Below are 24,676 nucleotides of genomic sequence, written 5' to 3'. Positions count from 1 at the left end.
GAGGCAGGCAGCAGAACCACTGAGATAAACCCCAGCCCAAAACTCCCATTCTTTAAAAACAATATCAGCTAGGGATTTAGCCCAGTGGTTCCACTGCCTGCCTCACAAGCACAAGGTCCTGAGTTCCATCCCTGGTACCGCCCCGCAAAATCAAATTAAGGGCTAATAACAATCAAAACACTCTTGGTGGTAGGACTGGACCAAAACACAGGCCTAAAAAGATTAGGCCAAGTTAGTGCCAGTAATGGTTCCAAGACCATGCATTTTCTTCCATTTAAATTTTGTTTTTATGAAAACTCACCTTGAGCCACTACCATCTTTATAAGAGCGAACTGTATTCTCTACACTTGCCACACAGAACCCAAATGTCAGGTACTTTCCACTATCTCCCACTGACTTCACTCAATTCTGACCTAAGTGTATCCCTGTGCCTGGAGAGAGGATGATTTCCCCATAAAAGTCATGATCACAGATTTAATGTAAGAAAAAAAGAGAGAATCGGATCACAGTACTGTACAGTGAGAACAAACATCCTAGTGGATTCCTGTATAGCTGATCATCCGTATAAATGTTTACACAGACATCCTGTATACCTGTATCATCTTCTGGGAGAGATCTGTAATAATTACATGAAAATAAACCTTTTGAGGAACTTAACATTACTTCACAATACTTTTTGTAGAAAATCCAAGTTAGTATCTGACTTTACTCCTTCACATAACTACATAGTTCCCGACCTGAATTATCAAAAGGACAGACACGCATAAGCTGCTGCAGATATTCTTCAGGGAGGCAGGGGCTCCGTCTGTTTCACCCACTCTTGCACCTACCACTAACCAGACGCCTCCCAGCTCACAGAGCTGTTCAGTGAGTCTAAATTAATGCAGGCACAGATGAAGTGCAAACCCAACTGGCTGGGGCAATGCCAGAAACGGACAGCCATGCTAACTACAGCATTAATGGCATAAAAAAGCTACACGAGTTATTCCACGCTAAGGATAAACAAGTAGTGTTTAATACTGCAATATTTTTTCAGAAATACTAAAAGTAGGTGGGATTTCCAAACACGGGGTTTTTTGATGAGCAGAAAAGGCCTCCATCAGAATGAAAATATTGGAAGCTCTGGATATAGAAGATAACATTTTTTCCTTAATGACCTTGCCACATTAAAACTCTAAACAAGAAACTGCATAACTTTTGTTTCAGAATACAGAAAAGATTTTATACTAGGAACCCGTGACCCAACAGTAACAGGAAAACCTTGAACTTTAAAAACTTATTTCCTCCAAGAAATCAAAAGCTCAGTAAAAACACTGGACAGTTTCTCTAAAACAGAAATGTTTTTAATTCTGCTTTATTTACCAAACTAGGAACTAAGAGAGAGACAAACCAGTGTCTCCAAACCTCACGGCAACTTCCCAGGGACACGAAGAGCAGGGGAACTGCTGGCCCTGGTACTCCTGTTTCCGGCTGAAACCACGGGGATCCAACACAATTCAAAAGTGGGGCTGGTCTGTGTTTGTGAGAAGGAGGAAAACACCAACGTCTCTGTTTTACAGAGGAGGAAAGTGGCTCTTGGAGGACATGTACCTTGAACCAAGTCATGCAGGGGCTGCAGCCCAAGCAGGTGCACAGGGCTCCTTCTGTATAATACTTGGGGGCAGCAGTGCTGGGGATGGAAACCAGGCCTCCCACATGCTAGGCAAGTGCTCTGCAACTGAGCCCATCCCAATCCCTCGTCTCCAGTGTAACTGCTTCCTACCCAGATACCCTGGAGGACCTCGCACTGAAACTGCTTTCTGGGTGATTTTCTCTGCTAGGAGCAATGTCACCTCACACCTTCCATCTTGTCCATCTGTAACCTCCTGCCACTGATGAAAGCAGTCTCAATCTCCAGGACTTTTAGGGGCAAAACAGGCTTACAATGCCTGGCCTCTTGTCTTCCTGTCCAACAGTTTTGATTCACTTCTGAAAACTCAGTGGCATCTTCAAAGTCCCATTTTTTTCAACGGACACTGCCTGTGACCCTTCCCGAGGATTCTGAGGAACGGGCTCTCCATGCCTGACATGGGTCAGTGAGAGAAAAAGGTCACTGGCTTAGGAGTATAGGTGACCTCTGGTGATCTTCAAAAGGCCAATAATGTGAGCAAAATGATGGTGGGTGTTTTTCAAAGACTCGGAAGGAAGGTGGAGTTAAAAAAAAAAAAAAGATGGAGTTAACATCTAAATAACAAAGAAAGCAAAGAAAACAGACAGCAACAGCAATAACCAGGTGTTCACAGATCAGAGGGACATCAAACAGTAGGATGTACAGAGGTGTGGAATAAGTATTTTGCAGGGTTTTGTTCTGGTGCTGGAGACTGAACCTACAGGGTGTTCTCTACCACTGAGCTATGCCCAGCACTGTTCATTTTAAATCCAAAAAAACTCAAGTGTAGTTGAACACAGAAGGCAAGGACTCTATGAGAGGCAGATGTTAATGATTTGAAAAATCACAAAACTAGAGCGATCTGGATGAGGCTGAACCAACTTCAGAGCACAAAATAGATGTGGGCGCTGGGTCTGGCCGGAGGAGGGTGGGAGGTGGCACAGCTGGTGGCAGACAGAGGGTGTGTCAGTGCCTGTGCCAGCCCAGAAGCAGGTGCCCGGGTCCCACCACCATCCCACTGCTGAGGCTGGTTTCTTACAGAAGGCTCTGATCGGATGACTTGTAATATTTCTGATCACTACAATCTGAGTTTCTCAAGTGAGCAGCCCAAGAGTCAAATCTGGACGCTGCCCAAAGGAGCCAAATTTATAACGCTGCACAAACGTTAGATGATGGAAAATGCATTTCTTTTCCCATGAGTAAAGGCTAGACTGATTCTCACTTATTTTAGTTGTCTAATCAACTATTTATATATAGGATGAATAATAAAAATAGAGGCAAAATAGTGTGTGTGTGTGTGTGTGTTCGGGTAAAGTGCAAGTTTCACAGAACCTCGTACAAGCATATCTACAGTTTTGTTCAATATTTTTCTACAGAGGTTTGCAGTTCTAAATGCGTGTCAGACAATTTATTAAATCAGAAAGGAAAAAGGCCTACTGTAGATTACGTGGTTACATGACTCATGATGTTCTTTAGAAAATAATCAGGAGTAAAGAATAGACTTTCCTTTATCTACTACTCTCCAACTTCCTGTGGAGAAACATTTTAAAGACTTTCTTTTCTGACATTAGAATAGAACTTCTTGGTGAAATAGTATCAGAATATCAGCTCTTAGGAAAATTCTAAGCTTTCAATACTATAGGACCTAGTCAGCACATCCTAAAATCGGGTGTGTGTTAGTGCGCAAATGAAAAAAGAAAAAATAATGCATTACTTGCTTACAAACAATTTATTTCCAATACAAATGATGTATGCAATTAATTTTTATTACAAAATGAGTTAATAAGTTGTACCTTATATTTTAATGAAAAAGTCAAACCTAAATGTCTGACACAAATTAACACGTATTTAACATACATACTTAAAAGACAGACATGCATGTATAAGAAAAGGTAAGAAAATAAAGTACTACCTAAAAAGAAAAAAAAATCTATCAATGTAGAAAAAGAAGTCAGTTACAGAAGTTTGAAAAATTAACTGCTATCTAGAACTGAGTTTGTCTCTCTTAAGCAGAGGCACAATCAGATAATCGTGCTTCTGGCTGGCAAATGGAATCAAGAACTCCATGAGCCAGCCTATAAAAAAAAAAAGATACACACACACACACACACACACACACATATGATAATGAAAAGAAACTTTAATGTTTTTACATGGGGTAGTTTCTTTGGTTTAAATTTTATGTTTCTAAATTTACCTGTTGTTTCATCTTACACTTATCAACATGCAGTAAAAATCAACAAATCAGAGAAAAGCAAGAAAATTTATCTTTAGAAAAGGATTTGGGATGTGTTATTCCAACATTCCAACTCCTCACAAGGAACACAAACATATACTACAAACATGTACCAAAAAGGGGGGGAATAAGAAAGGGGAGAGGGAAGGATGAATAAAGGAATTAAGATGTGATATGGACATCTTCTATACTTCCAATAAGTGATATAAACATGATGTACTACACACATGTATAATAAAGTTAAATTGAAAATCCAGTTTAGGACACATATCCTACATTATAATATGTATAACCTGTTAGGCATCACAGAAGCAGCAGAAGCTAAAATATTCTGAAGTACGGCAAACAGCAATGACCAAAATTCCTGCAGAACCTTACGATCTCCATCTGTTCCCTGTAAACCCCCAGGAAAACACCCCCAATTGTTATATTACTTAAGATCACACCCAACCACCCTCTGAATTCCTCAGCCTAAACCAGATGTCTCCAGCTCGCAACTCTTTAATTCATTCTCAGCTCTCCAGAATTCACCTGGAGAGGTCCCAACACAGATCTATTAACACAAAGCAGCAGCCATCGCTGGAAGGATGCCAGGATGTGGTTACTGTCCCCTTAACCAAATCGACACAGGAAGATGCCTGTGGCACCACTGAGACCCTGATTTCGACCCAGGGTGTCAGGTGTAATGTGTAAGAACTTCCTTGGTGAGGATGCCATGGGCAACTCTGATGTGGGCAGGCTAAGGGCCACCCAGAAGCACAGACACCCCACTTTCTCAGCTTTGTTTTGCGATACTTGTCACCTGGGAAGAGCCCATCCTTAATAATATCTAATTGGGATCTGTTTATCTTTTCAGATGGCACCTGCAAATGACTAGTACCGAGAGAGGAGCATCAGGTCAGCCTGGTACAGTCAGCCTGGCTTCACCGTGGGAAACAGCCAGCCACGTGGTCACCTGGGAGCCACAGAGCGAGGCCCCTCTTACCTGCTTCCTGAGTGCCAGGAGCAGGATGCAGGAACAACTAGGTTCCCTGCAGGGCATCTGCCCCAGCCTGACAGTGGAAGCCTCCATGTACATGAGAACAATACAAAACTTTTGCTTAAATTACGTTTTGCAATTCCACCTCTGAGAAATATCTAAGAAAAGTAGGGTCAAATGTGAAGTTACCTTCAGTGATATCAAATCCTTTGTTACTGGAGGGGGGTAAAATTTTGATTTCCTGAACTCAAGTCAGTGCCAAATTTGCTTTCCACAGACGTCTTAGTTTTTTCTCATCACTGAGACAAAATACTCAACACCCACAAGTTAAGCGAGGAGAGGTTTATTGAGCCCACAGTTTGCAGAGTCCACAGTCTCAGTCCACAGTTGGCTGGCTGCCAGGCAGGGTGGCAGCAGCTCATGGCGGACAGAAGGTAGCAAAGCAAGAAGGGACCTTAACAATGTCTTTCTGCCCTTTTTCCTTATCCAGACTACTTAGGGTGGGCAGCACTCACGCCCTTAATCACAGTGCCCTGGAGCCTGGCACTGCACCCTGAACCAGTCCCAGAGTCACACATTCTAGATCCAGCCACCTCCGAAAAAGCCCAACCTGTGACTGCATGAGGCTTTAGGGGGACATGTGGGCACAAGCCAGAGCACACCGAGTTTCTAGTGAAATAGGGTTTAAAGTGATCTGAGTTTTACTAGCCATCAATTATGTACTGAGCCTCATGATGGCGCTCCAGTATCTCGGTGTGGCTTGGGTGAACTGAGGTTCCCAGCGTGCTTCTACTGGTTTCAGGTAAGTGCAGCCCCAAGATCCTTCCGCCATGCTAAGGATTCAGGCTCAGGAACCCTGGTCTCAAATGCTTTTGACCAAAAGTCTTTCAGATTTTGAGGTCTTGGGACTTGGGAATATTTGCACAGAACTGACTGGCTGAGCATCTCTAACCCAAAATGCTCCAAACCTGAACTTTGAAGTTCTGACTTACAGAACACTTTGGATTTTGCATATTGGGATCCGCCTCCTGAGAGATGCATGGGGCTGTGTTCTCTGAGTGCCTACTCTGTGCTGAACGCCATCGGGGGCACTTTCTGGATTAACCATGGTTCTAGCTGCACCAACTCCTGGCTGATCCGACACACAGCACTGACTGTGGGGAGCATCTGGAGCCTGGCCAAAGCCCAAATACCCCTCAGAAAAGAGCCACGGAGCTCTGATTTCAATTCATGCTCCTTATACGATAGCAGTTTTGGTTTTGTCCAATGTTTTATTTCCAGCTATTATTTTTCTCAAGATTCAACCAAAAATACCATGAGCTGGTTCCAGCCATCATTCCAAGAGAGTTCCAGCAGGCGCACAGCTTGTGCTCAGATTTTCCGGCAGGATCCTCAGCAGCCCCTTTCTTTTCACAATAGGTCATTTATCCCCGCGATTCCAACAAGTGACGTTTCCAAGTCTTCCTGAAATCTATGAGTTCTCCTCACAGTCATCATCGTAATAAACACTTTTGGTCAGAAATGTTTGTTTCTAACATTGCTTCACTTCCATGATCTACTGAAAAATCAAGTGTTTGACTCGCCTTTTAGTGAAACTTGCGTCAAATGGGCTGGGCTCTGCTCCGAATGGTGGTAACTCATTTTTATGCTGGTAGGAAACAGCAGGCAAAACGTCTCCTGCTCTGCCTGGCTGTAAGCGCCCGAGATTGATGGGCTGACCTTGCAGGGAGTTCGAAGCTGTAAAATGAAATGCGTTGCAACACGTCTGGCTATGATTCCACCTCCTCCGCTCTTACAAAGGGCACCAGAAAGCAGGATCGCCTTTTCAGTCACACCTGGTAACCTGAAGCCAACTGACACCTTTCCACTGTTTATTTTCCAATGTCTCGATTTCCCTCTCTTCTAAAGGACTTGCTTCATCTGAAAGCTTGGCACTTTCACGGTGTGCCCAGGGCTGGAGATGCCTGATAAAAATGCTAAATAAAACCCATCTTAGTTGCGATCTCTACATAATGCTCGCTATTTAAAGGGCTCCATTCAAAGAAGTGGCTGTTCCCCCTCCCCCTTGTCCCTCCGGTCTACACTACTTCCTTCCCTTTGACAGAGCTCTTCCCCCTGATGTGTCTGAGCAGTTGCTGGGCCAGGCACGGAGGACCGGCCAAGGCTCTGCCCGAGTTTAAATAAACCTCATCCATGCTCTCTACCGCATCAGCAGGCCTGGGTCACCCAAAACCATTCCAGGGCTGGGCTAAGAGCCCGGCTTCTGTCACTGAGCAGCTGTGTGACTGTGAGCAAAGTCCCCCTGTCGTGCTGATTCTCAGCGCCGTCATCTGTAAAATAAAGCAACTGACCACTGTCATCTCCAGCTTTTCATGTTTAGACTTAAACATCTATGACTCGGGTAAAACTTAACCTGGCCTGATGGAAGGCAAACTGTTCTCCCACGCAGGTTACAGGTGCAGGTGCCTAAGATTCGAGGGGCATACTGTGGCCTCACAATTAACTGGTATCATGGCCACAGATGAACCTTTTTGTGGATAATCAGAGATGAGGCTGATTCTGAGAGCAGTAAAGTGAGACCTTGCCTCAGGATAGAAAATAAAAACGTCTGAGGATGTAGCCTAGTACTTCCCCTTATCCCTTAGAGAGAGAAAATCAGAACCACCAGTGCCTTATCCTCCAACAGGAAGACAGAGACTTAACATCCAGTACCCTGGCGGATCCTTAGATACAATGGAACCTTTCAAAGGCGCAGTTACGCGGAAACCACACCCCACAGCAGTTCAGCCACGGCAGGCGGCTGGGGTCAGGACGGCCGGATCCACATGGCTTAAACCACCTGGGCAAACTGGCAGGTGTGAGGTGAGCTCCAGACTTCTGAAGGGCCGCATGAGGCATGGGAGCGAGGTTTGGGCAGAACAAGCCGGGGAGCAAGGCCAAACTATGCGGACTGGGAAGCCTGCAAGATGGCCCATCTCCACCCTTTCCAAATCATTCCACTAAAACAAAACACGCCTGCAGCCCGGCACCAGCCCTCCTGGTACCAGTCCGTAATCACTGGCGTTACTTTACCTGCAGCCCCCTGAATTTCTCTGCTGACAGTACAGCAGAAACTAAACTCAGGTAAGCCGCCGAGGGGAGATGTGCCTGGGAGCATCTCCTCAAATAAAAGACAAATCTCTACTTGTCAGTAACAAAACTTCTATCACCCACCAGACCAAGGAGTCCTTTCTCAAGGCCCAATCACTGGGCCCACTTCACAGGTTCCAGTGAGAACTGCAAAAGGTGGTCATGTAAGACACTAAGCATAGCAGCACATGCTCGTAACGCCAGCTACACAGGAGCCTGAGGCGGGAGGATGGCAAGTTCAAGGCCAGCTGGACAACTCAATGAGACCCTGTGTGAAAATTGTGAAAAGAACCAGAGGTGCAGCTCAGCGATCGTGTGCTTGCTTAGGATGTGCAAAATACTAGGCTTCACATGCAGTTCTGGGGGAAGAAAGGCTACTCAGCACAGCACCTTGTACAGAAACGCTAGCCACCCTCATTAACACTACTGGATGACTGCACCCAGTGACGACAGAATGCGAACTGTGTTCTCCCACAGAACTTCACAGAACCGGAACATACTCAGGTGGGGGAGGTGTAGAGCCTTGGACTCGTGCTTGCCAGTCCCTGCTGCTGCTTAGCCACAGCGTCTCTTCAGTGTGTGGGTCCAGAACATCGGTCCCTCCTGCCTCTCTCCACCCGATCCCCGAACTGCGTTCCCAATGCGGACGTTCCAGGAAAAGGCAGTGCACAGCACTCCAATGCGCCTACCATACCTTGCGTCTCCCCGACCCCAAGATCTATTTCTGAATCCATCTGTGAAATCAACACACGCTTCCCCACACCCACCCGTGATAATGACACCTCTACACCTCCCGGGAATCCTCGGTAAGGAGCAGGCAGCTACAATTTCTCACAAAGCACAGCCTGCGTGCTCTGACATGCCAGATGCCTCTTCCTGTGCTGTTTGTTTTTCTCCTCTCCCCACCTCTCTCCTAAAGGTAAACATTGCAATGCCCTATCATCACACCCTACCCAGGTTTTGAAAAAATATGATGTTTTACATTTTTAAGCCATGCTGTATTACAAACCTTTAATATTTCATGGACTGAGCATTGAAATGTTCCTAGCCTTGCAACGTAATACTGTAATAAAGAACCATTTGGAATGAGCGAATGAATAGAATACATCTTTGAAAATCAAGGAATTTACAAAGGATTAAAAACCAAAATCTTTACAACTTGATAGAAACATATTGTCTTGGTTTGCTATTGAGAAGTTCCAAATAATAGGACTGTGAATCCATATTAACCATGGGATTAAAATATGCAATGACAAAATCACAATCTAAAGGAAAATGTTTCTTTGACATATACTCTGTTTTTGTAAACCCACTGTTTTACAAGTGGGTAAAGCATACTTATGAGTGTTCTTGTTTTATAAAGAGTACAGATCAAACATTGCAGATGCATTAAAGAACACTATTATAGGAAGACTCCTTTGGAAATATGAACAAGACCTCTGGTTTATTTCCTTTTGAAATTCCAATTTTTTCTTCAATGAATTATAAATTGCGCCAGTGATATTACTAAAGAATATTGATGGGGTGGGAGTGTGAGGCAGGGGAGGAGCGCTCACATAGCATCCCGGAGGCCCTGGGTCCAGTGCACGCACCCACGCACGCATGCACACACGCACACACACGCACACTCACACAATCCCCTGAAGGGAAAGAACAGCAGAGAAGTTCCTAGATTATGCTCCCGTTTACCCTCTATATCTAGTGATAGCGGGTATGTAGAGAGCCAAATACCTACCTGCACATTTTGCAAATCCCAGCTTTAGCCTACGAGGGTCGAAAACCAGAAGCGATTCAGAACACTTGGAAGACACGCGCAATGAGGTAGGCACTAGAAGTGTGCACAGGACTTAACACAGAGAAGTGTAAACTTTTACAGCCATCTTCACGCGAGGTACGAGGAGATATGAGCTGGGGATGGACACAAGCCGATCAATCAGCTTCCTGAAGGGAAAATCCATCGGCTCTGTGCCATCTCCCAGCCTCTTCCAGGAGCAAAAGTGGACCATCCTATTTTCATGTCTGCACAGATAGTAAAATGTTTACTTTCCTTTCCCTGCTTTTCTCTTTGATGACAATGTAACAGCAGACTCAGACCCACCCATCCTAAGGAGAAATCACAACTCAACAGCAGAATAAGCTCTCGTGAGTGCACAGCAGCAGAAGTAGGAATAACAGGGTTGTGCTGGACGGGTTGCTTCAATTGCAGGGTGCAATGCATCCTCCGAAAGTCAAGAATTTCAAAATGGCGCCAGAACAACATTAAAACAAGAGCAAGGCCTTTCTGAGCACCAGGCCACAGGAATGACCTGCACTCCAGTCGCCACCCCTGCTCCTGGGAGACATTTACTGGGCCCCCAGGGTTCACTGAAGCACAGTCGGTACCTTCCGTCTTCCTCCCAGAAGTAATCAGGGCAGCACAAACTCAAATAAGTCCCCCAAAACTCAAACACATGGAGATGAATAAAAGCTGGGAGTAGAGGATGCTAAAATCTGTTCGTTCTTATATCCCTACCGATGAGCAAAATGTCTACAGTGAGATGACAGGTGCAGGAAAAGGAATGCAGTGGCAGCTAACCCATTAGACAATACTCTAATCTCCTTTGGGGAAAGCGACTCTTCCCTGCGAGGCCGCTGTTTGTGACAGGCAGGAATCTTCCCCTGTGCACACTGGAGACTGGAACCAGTATCAGCCACATCTCAAAGCAGCATCTGGCAGGAACAAGGCCGTTCTACACGGCCAGTGGAGTGGGGATGCGTCCGGAGCACGGCCGGGCCGGCCGGGCCAGGAGGGCTTCACGCTGAGCCTCCGCCCATGTGAAGGGAGCTGCTATTGCCAAGCCCATAGGTAAAATTCAAATAGCCATTAATGTGACGCTTCAAACTAAAAGAACCCAACAGAAGGAATAAAATAAAGGGTGTTGTAAAGGAAACGGGAACACAACTGTCATTAGGGCTTTTAAGAGAGCCACTGAGAATCACTAACCTATTAGCCACTGCACACAGGGCACATGGCAAGAGTCTAAGGGCACAGCAGGGGCATTTACAAGAAAGGAAAGGCGAAGAAAATTTTCTAAGGTCACTGGATTGACTTCCTAAAACCTACTTAAACACACATACAGATTTTGCCCCTCGTGGGAATGTGCGGCTTCCCCTAACCTGGCTCTAACACAGTATTCCTGCTTTAAGTCCAAAGCTTTAACTGGAGAGGCCCTGTGAGTCTCAAAATGCAAAAACCAAACTCCCTTCTCATTCCCATCATCCAAAACGCACTTTTCCTCCTGTCACCCACCTAAGCAGCAGCTTTAAACGTGGGCACATGCTCCTAGCTGGTGGAAAAACAACCCGTCCAGTCAGCTCTTCCCTGACGGGAACCACGTGAACACCAAAGAATGCCCCATGCAAGTCCACACAGAGATGAAGTATTAAAATCCTCTTGGAAATAGCTGCTAGGCTGTGCTACCCAGCAGACAGGAACAGGGTCATGTAAGCCAGAGCTGGGAAGGAGCTGGGTACATCCTCTGGGCACAGCAGGCAGCAGAGGGGCTGAGACCTTGGGGCCTCCACAGCTCCCAATGGGACACAGCAGCAGCAGAGCCGCCATTTATGTTCTGCAGGGCCCTCACACTGCCTGGGTGGACAGCCCCACCCCAGTGCATCCTGGGAGAGAGGCGATGTCACCTGATCTCCTGAGGAGAGTGAGCAGCCCTGTCACCATCTGCAATCACACTGCTCATCAGAGTCATACAAACACATGCCTGTTTGGTAACAAAGACACAGTTCCGAATGTTAGAAATTTTAAAACCATGTAGGTACTCACAAACTAAAACCCTGAAACCTCAATTCGTGCTTCAGAAATGACTTTTTCTGTTAAAAGCATTCTCCTTAGTACTGAAAAATGAGTGACTTCCTCACTTGAGGAAAGACTTAGGAAAACTCCAGCCCAACACAAAACACAGTGAATTTCTGGCTGCCCCTTGCTATTATTAAGCACCCTTCTGTTTGACTAAGAATTTCTCCATCTCTCATAGACTTTTTTTTTCAGAAAAATCTGAAGACCATGTGTTTATAACGGGCCTGTTGCTATGCAAATCTTTAAAACACATTACAAAAATATTTCCTTTGAGTCAAGAGCAGAGAGTGGGAAAAGATGAACTGCTAGCAAGAGCCCTCTTACTGAACAGAAAGCCTGGCAAAAAGGCACAGGAGAAGCAGAGCAAAATGGAAAATATTATGGTGGTCCCATCCCATGAGTCATTTTAACCAAAGGGGGGAAACTAAACTTTTCAGGCCCCAAGGTAATATATCTTACAGTGTGCGGTGAGGTTAACAACTCAGAGGTTCTTAATCTTCTTTAATTCCTATGGTTTCGTGACTCACCCTCATCTGTCTCCCAGTAAGTCCTTCTTTTTTGCCAGTTTTTTCACATTTCTGGAATCATGTCAGAATTTCCCCGTGTATCTGTACTCCTAGGGGCACTCGCCTCCAATCTTTTTTGTCAGTCAGGGGTCACCTTACAGCAGGACCGAATTGCCCCTTCTTTTCCGACACGGCCCTTGCGTTTCAGCAGCTTCCCTGCACGGTGAAGATGCCCTTCCTGAGCAGGCGCACCCAGTGAATATCAAATCAGTATCAAATGCAGTGCTTCACAGCTTTCTAACTCATCTTTCTCCAAGTTCTGCAGTGCCCTGATCACAACATTAATCTGTAAGTTTCCAGGTGGGGTGAGGACAAGCAGTGAAATAAAAACCTTTTAAAGCCATCTTCCTCTCATTACCATGTATCTTCAGAAACATATAGGGGTTTACATCCATACCCCAAAGCCCAAAACACCCGTATTCATTCTGGCCTCTGCCCTTATTCAGAGAGAAGAAATCCCTGGTCATGACAAATGCCATTGAGCCCGATTTCCTCTCACACAGAAGTAGCCAAAGCAAGGCAAACGCGTTGGCTGAAAACAAGTTTGGTTGGCTCCAGACAAAGGCTTATTTTTTAAGCACAGATGGCTGCCTCCTCCACCAGTGGCCAGCAAATGAAAGACAGATTTCTACTTCTAGTCTATGCAAATGTCTTCCCCTGGGTGGCAACACAAAGACTATTTGGTGTCAGCACCCGCCCGCAGACCCCAGGTGCTCCAGGAGCTGAGCCAAGCCCAGCTCCACCTGAGGTCCTGGTAACGGGGAGCAGGGCTGGGAGAGTCAGTGCTGGCCCTGCTGGAGGACCAGGACACCTGGGGCCTCCCTGGGACCTTCCGCGAGAATCCCACCCCACCCACTGCCAGGACCTCAGATGCTTCCGGAACGTCCCAAGAGGCCTCAGATGTACAAAGGCTCCTGCCGACTACCACAGCATCCTTCCCCTGGACTTCCGCACATTTATTCCTCTCCAGTACCAAACCCAGGAAGCCCCAGCACCCACCAACACGATCTGTTCATACCAGCTGGCCTCGGAGCTCCAGACTTCATCCTCACAACCGCGCCACGGCCCTCAGCCTTCCCAAGGGTGTATGATTCTTTCTTTTTCTTTCTCCTGCCTTCCACTTTCATTATTTACTTTCAAGATTCTTTACTTTCGTATTTCTCCATTTCCTCTGCTTGCCTACATGTACTCCCTTGACACATTCCAATTTTAGGCAAACATTTTTGCAGTGTACACACACACACACACACACACGCACACACGCACACACACACTCCTACTAACCCACTTCCTAACTTTAAACATCGAAAAGCAGGTTATACCTGAAATCACATAGTGCAGTTCCAATGTTTAAGTCTACAGCAGTCTTTCAAAGCTTTAAACTTTGTTGGTTTTTCTGTTCAAATGACAGTAAGAGTCTGCTTCAGATCCTGTAGCAGAAAACACTTTTATCTCTCCCTATTAACTTTTATCTTAAATGTCCCAAGCTAAGCAAAAGAAATTCTAAAGCAAAAGGCAAAGTCTTCTCGACCCTATAACTACCTCCAAAACTTCTTACACTATACCTACCATTGAGATGGAAACATTTTTTGTGTCAGGTTATGAATGCAAACATTGCCAGATAATGCAGCTTTAAGTATCTTTATCTGGAAAATGTAAAAACTATAAGGAGTCCACTGATTTCCAAGTGATTTCTGGCAAGTGCCAGAACTATCGGAGGTGTTCTCTTTCTAGCCCTCGGTGTTTCCATTCAAAGCTCTGGAAAAGCTCTAGAATCCACACTTACAGTGAATGCTCTGGGCCCTGAGGCTGCGGGAGACCTGGTTTCTGAACATCCAGCCCCCCACAGCATCTGACCCAATGCAGCAGAGTCCTCTAAGACATTGCGGAGACCACAAAGTCTACACTACAACGTTGGGAGCTCTCCCTTCTATAAGCCTGGCTCCAATTTTATGTGCTCGCAGTTACTAGAAACCACGTTCTTTACTTGGGCCAAATAGCCAAAGTCTTTCAGGCCCTTGAACTTCCCTTGCCGAGGGCCCTAATTTCATGCTCAGGAGTTAACATAGTATTCCCCTCTCACCAAAGAATCTTCAGACACCTGAAGGCAGCCACTGTGCCCTTGAAGGCCTCGCTTTTCTAAGCTTACTCAACTCTTTAAGTTTATAAAGCTCAGTTTCTCAGTCCCTCCCCCTGTCAACCATTCTCCCTCCATTGCAGACCTCCAGAGTAAGTCTCTCTCGAGTAACACCATTTTTCTCGTAGACTTTTTTGTGATATGCACTAACCTATTCTCTGTACTTACCCTTGTCCCTGCTGTGTCATATTTAACCGTCCAAAAGCCAATAGTCACCAAGTACTTATTAACCTAACTCTATGTTCCTAGCACTGTGTAAAATGCCTGAGGGAGATTCCAAAGCCAGCAGGAGGACTTCATAATAAGAATTAGATAGGTGAGGTCACCTGAAAGCAGTCCAGGATGGTAGGTATCAGAGGGCTTCAAACAGCACCAGGAAAGAGGCGCAATTCTTGGTTTTGAGTCATGTGGAGAGCTACCACTTGGTGTCTATTTTCAGATGTACCATCTGTTCAATAATGGGTTTTAATATTAAAGGGAGGGCAGACTACCAGAAATATATATAACAACCTCAACTGCATCTTTATTCCAGAAATTTTAAATCCATAAAACAACGTAAGCGGAAGTCACGCAGAATACCCCTTCTGCACAGGTCGCTGGCTTCCCCTACCAAGTGCTCTGGAGCTCAAGATCCAAGAAAGGAGAAAATCAGAGGGTTTATGTGATTCCCTTCCCCAAAGGAAATACCCACTTGGTGGGAGGATCGCTGGGTATTTCCATGGAAAACTTACCAATAGGTAAATTTCAAGGACACCAACAAAAAGTACCTGTTTCAGCCAGTGAATCATAAACTATCAGAACATTATGGATTCTCACAAACCCTCCCATTATAGAGGAGGGAGGATAGCAGGTGGATTCTCCTAGGCACAGAAAAGTGGGCTAAGACCCCATTCGGTCCCCATTCTCTCCTCCTGAACCCGGGCAATCAAAACTCTTGCACTTGCAATATTTTCTTTCATAAGTTTACTCCCATCTTTATTTATCATCCTCCTCCTCAAATCCAAGGCAATCTGGTACATTTTGGGTGGATACTTTGAGGGAACAGGTGGACAAAACCTAGTAGGGGGTTAAATCATTATCAAATTCTAGCATATCTATTTTATCCACCATCCCCAACAAATATGCTGTCTATGCTGCTAGAGACAAAATTCCCAGGCTCAGGATCACAGCTGCCTCCCTGGGGTTGCAGGGAACCATGGAGTTAGCTATATTTTAGATTGCCACTGTGCAGGGCGACCCCAAATCAGCAGGCTCCATGCCCACTCCCCCACCGGAAGTTTCAGTCCAACCACACCCAGGCATGGAACTTAGGGGGGCTGCGCCTACCTGGTGGCCTCTTGCTGAAGCCATGACACATTTGGCACATAAAACATGACTCCGAAGAACAGCAGAGGCTCATTAGCGAATTTGTCCAGATGTTTCTTCAGTGGCTTCTCTAGCTCCACCCATCGGGCTTGCTGGCTCTTGCTGAGGAACCAAAGGCCAAAGTAGTGCGTCTGGATAAAAGGGAAGAAAATCATATCAGCTGGGGCTTAGCACAGGGATCCCAAGACCACACAGAAGACTGTTCTCCCAAGCCTGCGTCACCCTCAGCTCTTCAGCCTATACTTGAGGTCGGGATTCTATTTTCTAACCACAGGATAAACGGAAAACATCATGTCCACACAATGCCATGACCCCAGAAAGCCCCATATGCAACACGCCTGCCCAGAGCTGCGATTTGCAGCTCAGGCCCCAGTGTGGTACTCATGCTAGGTACAAGGTCCAGCAGAGTGAGCGCAGTGCTTTTCCCTAAGACACGAAGTCTGTCGTCCCAGCCCTTACACCTGCTGCAGATAAATTATCACCCAACTCCGCAGGCAAAACCTCCTGGCAGATGAAAACTTCTGTACTGAAGAATATTTGCACAGCACCAGATTTTAGCCAAAAATGTATTCACTTGATTTGAGCTTTAATGAAGACCTTGAGAAACACTGCCCAGACCACTTCATTATACATGAACTGCAGCAGATCCCTCCACCTATGCCACTCGGAGAAGGGAAGGCACCCTCCCTGGCCCTCTGTCTGTTCTTGGCAGCTTACAGTGGGATCTGATAGATGAAAGTGAGACTTTCACCCTCACTCTTGAAGCCTCAACCAGTTTAGTTTTGAACAGCACGCTAAATCATTTAAAACAGGGACTATTCTGCGCCTGATGTCGCCTTTATATTAATTCATGCTGGGATTTCAGGATTAGCACAGTAATCGCCCAATAAATAGATCAATTCTTTGAAGATTCTTTTGTATTTCAGTTATAGCCCTGAGTGGTTTACAGCACACCTAGAAAGCTTACCTTCTGAAGGATATTTGCATTGCATTGCTGAATTTCCAGAGTCACTTTCAGATTTCTGTTCCTGTCCCAGCTGCATACCAGAATTGATCTCTGCCCTGACCCTAACCCTAACCCTCCCTTGGCCAGAAAGCTGGGTAAGTCCTTGCCCATATGAAACCCAGATACACTGAAGGTTATTTTTAATGGATTTTTTTCTCATATGGACACAATGATTGCATCAGTTTTCTTCTACAAAGTTCCAACGGGTACATTCATAGCAGAAATCTAGACATTTTTCAAGCTACTATATTTCTACCAACTTAGGCAAACTTGCTTGAGTGAATTTGAACCCTGCTGCACAGTTCTGAGCTTTTGGGAGTCCACCAGTTGTTCCAGTAACTGTGATGACATCCAGAAAATGGACTGCAGCTGACTACAAAGAAAAGTTCATGCAAGTTCATGTCCCAGCTCTTGTGCTGCACACCTCAGGAGCTGGGTGCAAGTCACTGAGCCCCAGAGACTCAGTCTTTGAATCTGTAAAATGGACAAAGGCTGTGTGAGGTGCACAAATGAGATAACGCCTAAGAAAGTACATCACCAACAATGCCTTCTATGGCTGCTACTCCCCCACCATCATCATCGTCGCCCTCATACTGGTGAATGGAGGCAGGTGGGAGGTCCCATGGATCTTTCTCATCAGCACGGCTGGTGTCTCTGTTGCCACAATTCGGATCTGGGATGTCCCCAAAACACCTGGTGTAAAGAGCCTAGTCCCCTGCCTCACTCTATAGGAGGGATCGCTAGAGGCAGAGGCCAGTGAGACGTCCGTAGGGGTCCCTTGAAGGACTGTGGGACCCTAAGCCTTTTGCTTCTCTTTTGCAGACACCCAAAGCAACAGACTAACTGGCAGAGCACTTGAACCTCTGAAGCCATGAGTCAAAACATAAATCTTCTCTCTTAAGGAGCCGATTATCTCTGGCACTTGTTATACTTATGGAAAGCTGGCCGAAATGCTTATGATCCACACAATTAGAAAACAGGATTATCTGGAAGTAAATGACAAGAAGCAGACAAAAGTACAAGCTAGATGGGCCGGGAATTTAGATCAGCGTTCCACCGCCTGCCTCACAAGCGCAAGATCCTGTGTTTGACGCCCAGTACAAACAAACAAAAAGAAGCTAGACCAACTCTAAATAACACAAAGAGATGTAAGAAAAATAACCACAAAGCAGTGGTGCCCCTGAATTCTTCTTCAGAGTCTTATTATAGGTGTTTATGGGGCAGTGGGACAGAAATCAGGGATGGGTGACACCGGCTTCCACTCTGAACGGGGTCCCCTGGCACTGGCAGCTCCACATCACACTGAATTCCTGCATGGAAGAAAAAGCCATAAAAGGGTCTCCCACTGCAGGCTGGATGACATGGAGTGTCTGCATGTAACGAATGAGGTAACAGAAAAGAAACCATAACAAGCGACATCATAATTATTATGGCTGGAAAGAAGCCTTTTCCAAGATGGGTGGGGGAAGGGAAGGCAAGCTGCACAACTGCTTACCCAACTAATTGTGATTTATTACCTCTCACTAAGAGTAGTTCTGACATTCAGGGGGTATTTTTATGGTCCACGCTTCATTCCAATTATACTATTCATGCAACCATGTACATTCAACTGACTTTTTTCCAGAAAGAAATTAGTATTTTTACTGCTATTGTGCCTTGAAGGAGAGCATTTCCACCCATTTAAGATAATGACAGGCTGGGGATGTAGCTCCACCTGCCTCGAAAGCACAAGGACCCAAGTTTGATCCCTGGTACCAAAAAAAAAAAAAAAAAAAAAAAAAAAAAAAAATAAAATAAAAAAAAAAAAAAAAAAAAAAAAAAAAAAAAGATAATGAAGAGACCTGACTTTGTGCAAAAAACACCCCAAGAACAAGACACATTCCTTGGAGTGCACACATACGCACACGCACACACATGCACACACGCGCACACACACACACACGTGCACACACAATGATGAGATCCAAGAGAACTCAGAGTAAAGTAACATCTTGGGCTACAGTAAACAGCATAGAGTTCTAAAGAACAAAGCAAGCCACTCATGGAAAAACCTAATTTCTGGCATAATGTTTTTTTGTTGCTCAAATACAGGATTTTCCACATGACACAGAGCTCCACAGAGGGAAGCACCTCGCTCTCACCCAGGGGACAGCTGTGTGAGGACTCAAGGGCTGGGCTTCAGGGAGGAAGGGGGAACGGGGAGCAGGCAACCCACAGCGCACAACCCACCCCTCCTGTGGGTGCCGTGCCTGCCTGCTCTCCTGAGGAGGGGCCCATGGCACAGGGTGCGGCAGCTGTGCCTCGTTAGCCGTCCCCACCCCGCCCTGCTGTGTTCCTCTCCCTACACCAGCTTCGTCCCCGCTGCAGAGCAGGAAGACCCTGCCTCCAAGCGTGTCTCTGGCCTCCGGTCCAGCTCAATCCGCCGCTCAACTCTGCAGGAGAGCACAGTGGCCTTGCGTGGTGTCCACACAGCGCCCCCAGGAAATGGAACCGCAGACAGCTGTGCGCCCCGCCCATCTCCCCACATGGTCGGGCCTGGGCACCCCGTCTAGAGCAGCAGGGCCACCCCAGGCCGCTCTGTAAGTCCAGCTCTTGCTCGGCTTCGTTAATTAAACTTCGCTGCTCAGTGCTGCCACAGGATTGAGAAAATGTGGCCGAGGGTTCCACACAGGGGCCACCTCCGTGACCAGAAGATCTCAGTGGGTCCTCGAGGAATGCCCAGAGCCTGAGCTGCAGGCCAGAGGAGCAGATGGAGCCAGGCCGCTGACTGCCACAGAGGAAGAAATCCACTTCTTCTCTAGCTTGGGAGTCACAGCACTGGCGCCAAGGTTTATTGCAGTGATGAGAAAAGAAGAGAAGACAGAGAACCAGTTCCTATGGGGAGCAGCGAGGCGCTGAAATGCAGGAAAGGGAAAGGGAAAGGGGGATCCGGTGCCCAAGAGGCCGAGGCAGGAGGATCATAGCATGAGTCTGAGGCCAGCCTGAACTACTACGTATCAAGACTCTGTCTCAAAAAGCAAAACAAAACAAGCCTATTGAAAATAACTCGGAGTAGGGCCAGGGATGTAACTCTGTGGTGCCACTGCCTGCCTCACAAGCACAAGGTCCTGAGTTTGATCCCCAGTATCAAAAACAATAAAAAAAAATGCCAGGTGGTCGGTCGGTTGGTTTGGTTTTGGTGTTTCTGTCTTTGCATAGCCTCGGGCCTGCTAAGCAGTGCTCAACTGCCGAGCCCCAGCCCCCGCCTGGCAGTCTGTACATTTATCAGCTATTACTCTCAGCCTGGCCTACGTCTTTCTTGGAACACTACTACCGACTAGAAGTATAACGTGAGTCTCACATTCATTCAATTTTAAATTTTCTAGTAGCTACGTTTAAAAGTACCAACAGGTGAAATTAATTTCAGTAAATTTTACTGAAAAATGTTGTACTTAAAATATCACCTCAACCTATCATCGATAAAAAAGTAACTGTTGGGTATTTAGAGAGAGAGAAAGCCCACCAAAAAATAGACACAAACTTCAGGAAAAGAAAAACAGTACGGTTCATTTTAACAGATGATGTCAGCCCCAAGAAGACCTCGGATGTTGCAGAAAACCCAGTACCGTGCGGGCCCTCAGGGAAGCTGAAAATGCAGGCACGGCAAGCTCAGTGACCAAGGTCACCCATGCAGCAGCTCACCACGCTAATAAACGTCTGGAAGCTCACAGCTACCACCCTGAGCACCTCTGTCACTATAGAGGCCAAAGGTAACTTGTGTTAATGTCATGATGTCTCAATAAAATTGGTATTAAAATATACAGCTTTTTCTTTTCCTGAAGTGTGCATACAAATCGGCAGAATACATATACATGTATATATGTTTGTTTGTTTGGAAAGTCTCATTGTGTAGCCCAGGCTGGCCTCAGACTCACAGCAATCCTTCTGTCTCAGCCTCCCAAACCTAGGGATTACAGGTGTGCACCACCACACCCACCTTAATTATTGCCTATTTCAATTCTTCTTTTCCATACTAAGCCTTCAATGTCTGGTGTGAGTAGTGCACGTAGCACATACTGAGTCACACAGTTCAAGTGCTTGCAAGTAGTATGTGGCCACCATGTTGGGCAGAGTGGGTTTTTCTGCTTTGTCTTGGTTTTGGTCCTGGGATCAAATACAGAACCTTCACACTGAGCTACATATCCAGGCCTATTTCCTTTTTTTCTTTTTTCTTTTTTTTTGGTACTGGGGATTGAACTCCGGTCCTTGCACTTGCAAGGCAGGCCACCGAACCGCTGAGCTAAATCCCTGGCCCCCAGGCCTATTTCTATATTTTTTACTTTGACACAGGGACTCAGTGAGTCACAAAGCTGGGCCTGAATTTTGTTTTGTTTTTGATTTTTTGAAGCAAGGCCTCGCTATGTAGTCCAGGCTGACCTTGAATTCATTACATAGCCCAGGCTGGCCTTGAACTCGCAGTGATCCTCCTGCCTCAGCCTCCCAGAGTGCTGCTGGGCCGTGCCATTTCTAATGACTCTTCAAGGAGTTGAAGACTTAGCTATTTTGGCTCAGTATCAAATCACTGTTTCTAATTATTAAAACCACCTAAAAATGGAACAAGCAGACACAAAAGAAGAGAGTCCAGCTGCTGTCTTGAAGTTTCAGGGCTGAGAAGTCACATGGCATCTTCAGATGGCAGGTGTAGTGCCAGGCCCTGTGACACGGGGGCCCCTGCACAACCAATTCTGACTGTGCCCCATGGGGCACTGAGGCTGCTGCTACGGCCCCTCCATCCTCAGGCCTGAGGCCCGGGCAGTGAGTCACTGCACAGCAACTGGGGCACAGCGGCAGAGCCAGGGTACACTGCAGTCTGAGCCCCCTGCAAGCCACCAGCCTCTGCATACCCTTCCCTGTTCCTGACTCGACCACAGCCTGTTTATCTCAGTGGTCACCGAGCAGCAAGCGACCGAAGGGTGAGCAGGGCCGACAACCCGACTGGCAGTGCACATACTTCCAATCACCCGCGGCTCAGCAGCGGGCAAGTTTGGGTTTAGAGTGGACCCTTGAGTTACGCCTGGCCTGACATACAAACAACTTGGGTTATGACCAGCATTTCAGTTTTAACTTACAACCAAAGTACTGAATTACAACCTGAATGTTGGCTGCTTTTGCTTCCAGATGGCCTCAGAAACAGATTTAACCCTTAAACAGTCAGGAAGGAACATGACAGTATCCTTTCCTGTGTGGTGCTGAGAAAGCCTGGGCCAGTGTCTCTCTCAGGACACTGAGATCTGCCTGTGTACTGGAGAGACTCTGAAGGCTCTGGAGAGGAGCCCAAACCTTCACTGACCAACCTGAATTGCAACCAGCCCTTGCGAACGAAATGAGTTTGCAATTCAAGGGTCCACTCTATTCTCCCTCACCCTAGCACGCTCGTATGGTGGTAACAAACTGTCAGCTACTGATTCTAAAGGGACTTGCCACAGAAACACAGTACGTCCCACACAGAGTGACACCGCCATGCCAGGTTCCTCGGGAGCAGTTCCAGGACCGCCTCAGAAACAAATTCCCTAACAGCACATCACCCTCTAGTAAGCGATACCTACCCTCCTGCAGACTGTCTTCCTCAGCTGACTTCACAGTCCTAACACAATGCACACTAGAGGGCAACAGCTGTTATACTATACTGCTGGAGAAATAATGACAAGGAAAAAGTTTGCACACCCACACTAGAAAAGCAATTTTTCCCGGAATATTTTACATCTGTGGTTAGTTGAACCCACAGATGAAACCTGTACAGAGGGTGGGCCAGCGATGTTTATTTTTAAACATGTGACTTTCAAACGGAGATGAGGTTCCAGAAGCTGTGCCTCCTGTCTTGGGAACAGTGCTCTGTATACAGCATCGTCCCCCCAAAATTTCACTCGGAGAAAAAAGCCGAGCTGAACCCGCACATGCAAATAGGCTACCACTCCAGCACCAGAATTCTGTTTTTGTGAGTCCTTCCTTCCCTTAAATTTCCTCCTTAATAAAGTTCCCAAACAGAAACTCCTACTTAAAAATTTTTACCTTAAAAAACAATTTAAAAGAACAAGCACATTGGGGCTGGGTGTTTACTGCAGTGGTACCATGCCTGCCTCGCAAGCACAAGGTCCTGAGTTCGATCCCCAGTACCAAAAAACCACAAACAAGCACGTTTTCCTAAGAAGTTCTCCTTTCTTCTGGCCAGGATCCCTGCTGGCCACTCCGCCCCTCCTGTCCCTCACCCGAGCCCCATTCTGTCCTGCGCTCTGTCCAGCTCGCCATGACCTCTGACCGCCTTCCGGGCAGTCTACCTCCCCGCCCAGCTTGGGAGTTTATAGGGCCCATGAGGGGTGGGGGGGGGCCCTCCTGGCAGAGCCCCCGCTGCCCTCTTCTTTCTCCTTTGACTCCAGAACTCAGGAGAGTGGACCCCAGCTTGGACGCCCTGCCCATGGGGGAGCAGCCTCAGAGCCTGCCAGTGTCGTGTCTCCAGGCCCTGTCTGTAAAGCAGGCGCAACAAGCAGAGGACAGACGTGTGGGAGAATTAAGACATTCAGGGTCTGCTCTGCACGCCGCAGTGAAAGGGAATGAGGTTCTGATTATCTGTCACGTATTTTACAAGTAGGATCTACTGAAAACTGATTTTTAAGACATCTGGGTTTAAACAATTATAAATTACTGGACAGCACTACACATTTCCCACACAGTACCTATTTTAAGATTCACAGCAGCCCTATGACACAAGCACCATCACTCCCACTTCACAGATGTGAAAACACACTCAGGAACTTCCTAAGGCCACGCAGCTAGAAAGTGACAGCACCAGTATGAATCCAAGGCCACACAGCCTGCGCCTGTCCCTTAGCCACCTTATCTACCCTCCCGGTCTGGGCACACAAGTGACGCTTGATTGCGTGCTACAAAAGTAAAATCACTGCGCATCTGTGAAAATTTCACACGAGACTTTAGATGAGTGTTCTGCCCCTACCCGCAGCAGCAGGGTCTCCCTTGGTGCCCTGCACATGTGCAGATGGGCGTTTAAATTTGTGCCCTGGTGCGATACCTGTGAGCAAAGGGTGCACCGAGCCAGAACAGGTCACACTGCCCAGAAAACGAACCTCGAAGGCTGCCTGGTCTCTGAAACCAGTCTCTGCACCAAGAACAGCAGACAGGAGCCCGAGTAGGGTGACAACTAAGAGGTGGCCAGAGCTGCCACTCAGGCTGGACCGACCAGGGGCTCTTGGCAGGAGTCCAGAGCCACCCGCCGCCCACAGGCTCCCTGCCACTTGCCTTCAGGGCTCCTGCTGCTCTTCTTAAAGAGGAAAATATAGAAACAAACAAAAGGCAGCCGCTGCCGCCCGGAGTGGGCGTTTTCCCCATGACGCCAGCCACAATGCCAAGCTGCCGACTGTTCCGAGGACAGCGCCCTTGGTGGGCGCATGCTCACGCCCCTCTGCAGCCTCCTGCCTGCCTGGGAAGCTCCGGGCAGGGTCCCCGCTCCTCCACCTGAGAACTCCAGCCGAACCCGCACCCGCTCACCTCGCGCAGCTCCAGCCTCTGCGCCACGGCCTCCAGGCACTCCTGGCCCGTGCTCTCCACCGACAGCGTGCACTCGATGACGCTGCTGTCCAGCAGGCGGATGCGGGTGACGAAGCAGTTCTTGCTCAGGACATTGTAGCGCCGCGTGCGGCGGAGCTTCAGGCCGAACGGCATGGCTGGGCGCTCTCAGTCCGCGGGGCCTCAGCGGCTTCGGGCCTGGG

At 47.0% G+C, this 24,676-nt stretch overlaps 1 protein-coding gene across 1 annotated transcript in view; it reads right to left on the bottom strand.

Moving 5' to 3' along the window:
- Ptpn14 (protein tyrosine phosphatase non-receptor type 14) overlaps positions 1-24,670 on the bottom strand; it is an 84,258-nt gene extending 59,588 nt beyond the window's left edge. The window contains exons 1-2 of the mRNA XM_033762042.1: positions 24,456-24,670; positions 15,872-16,041 (exon numbers count right to left, since the gene is read on the bottom strand). Of these exons, the coding sequence (XP_033617933.1) occupies positions 15,872-16,041; positions 24,456-24,629 (344 nt within the window). The 5' untranslated portion in view covers positions 24,630-24,670. The remainder of the gene's footprint in view (positions 1-15,871; positions 16,042-24,455) is intronic.
- Between the last annotated feature and the right edge of the window lie 6 nt (positions 24,671-24,676).

This window comes from Fukomys damarensis, unplaced genomic scaffold (assembly GCF_012274545.1).
Source record: "Fukomys damarensis isolate Sample0158 unplaced genomic scaffold, DMR_v1.0_HiC HiC_scaffold_11, whole genome shotgun sequence".
Classification (NCBI taxonomy): Eukaryota; Metazoa; Chordata; class Mammalia; order Rodentia; family Bathyergidae; genus Fukomys; species Fukomys damarensis.
Note: the sequence above shows the minus strand (reverse complement) of the source record. Positions and strands in the feature narration are given on the sequence as shown.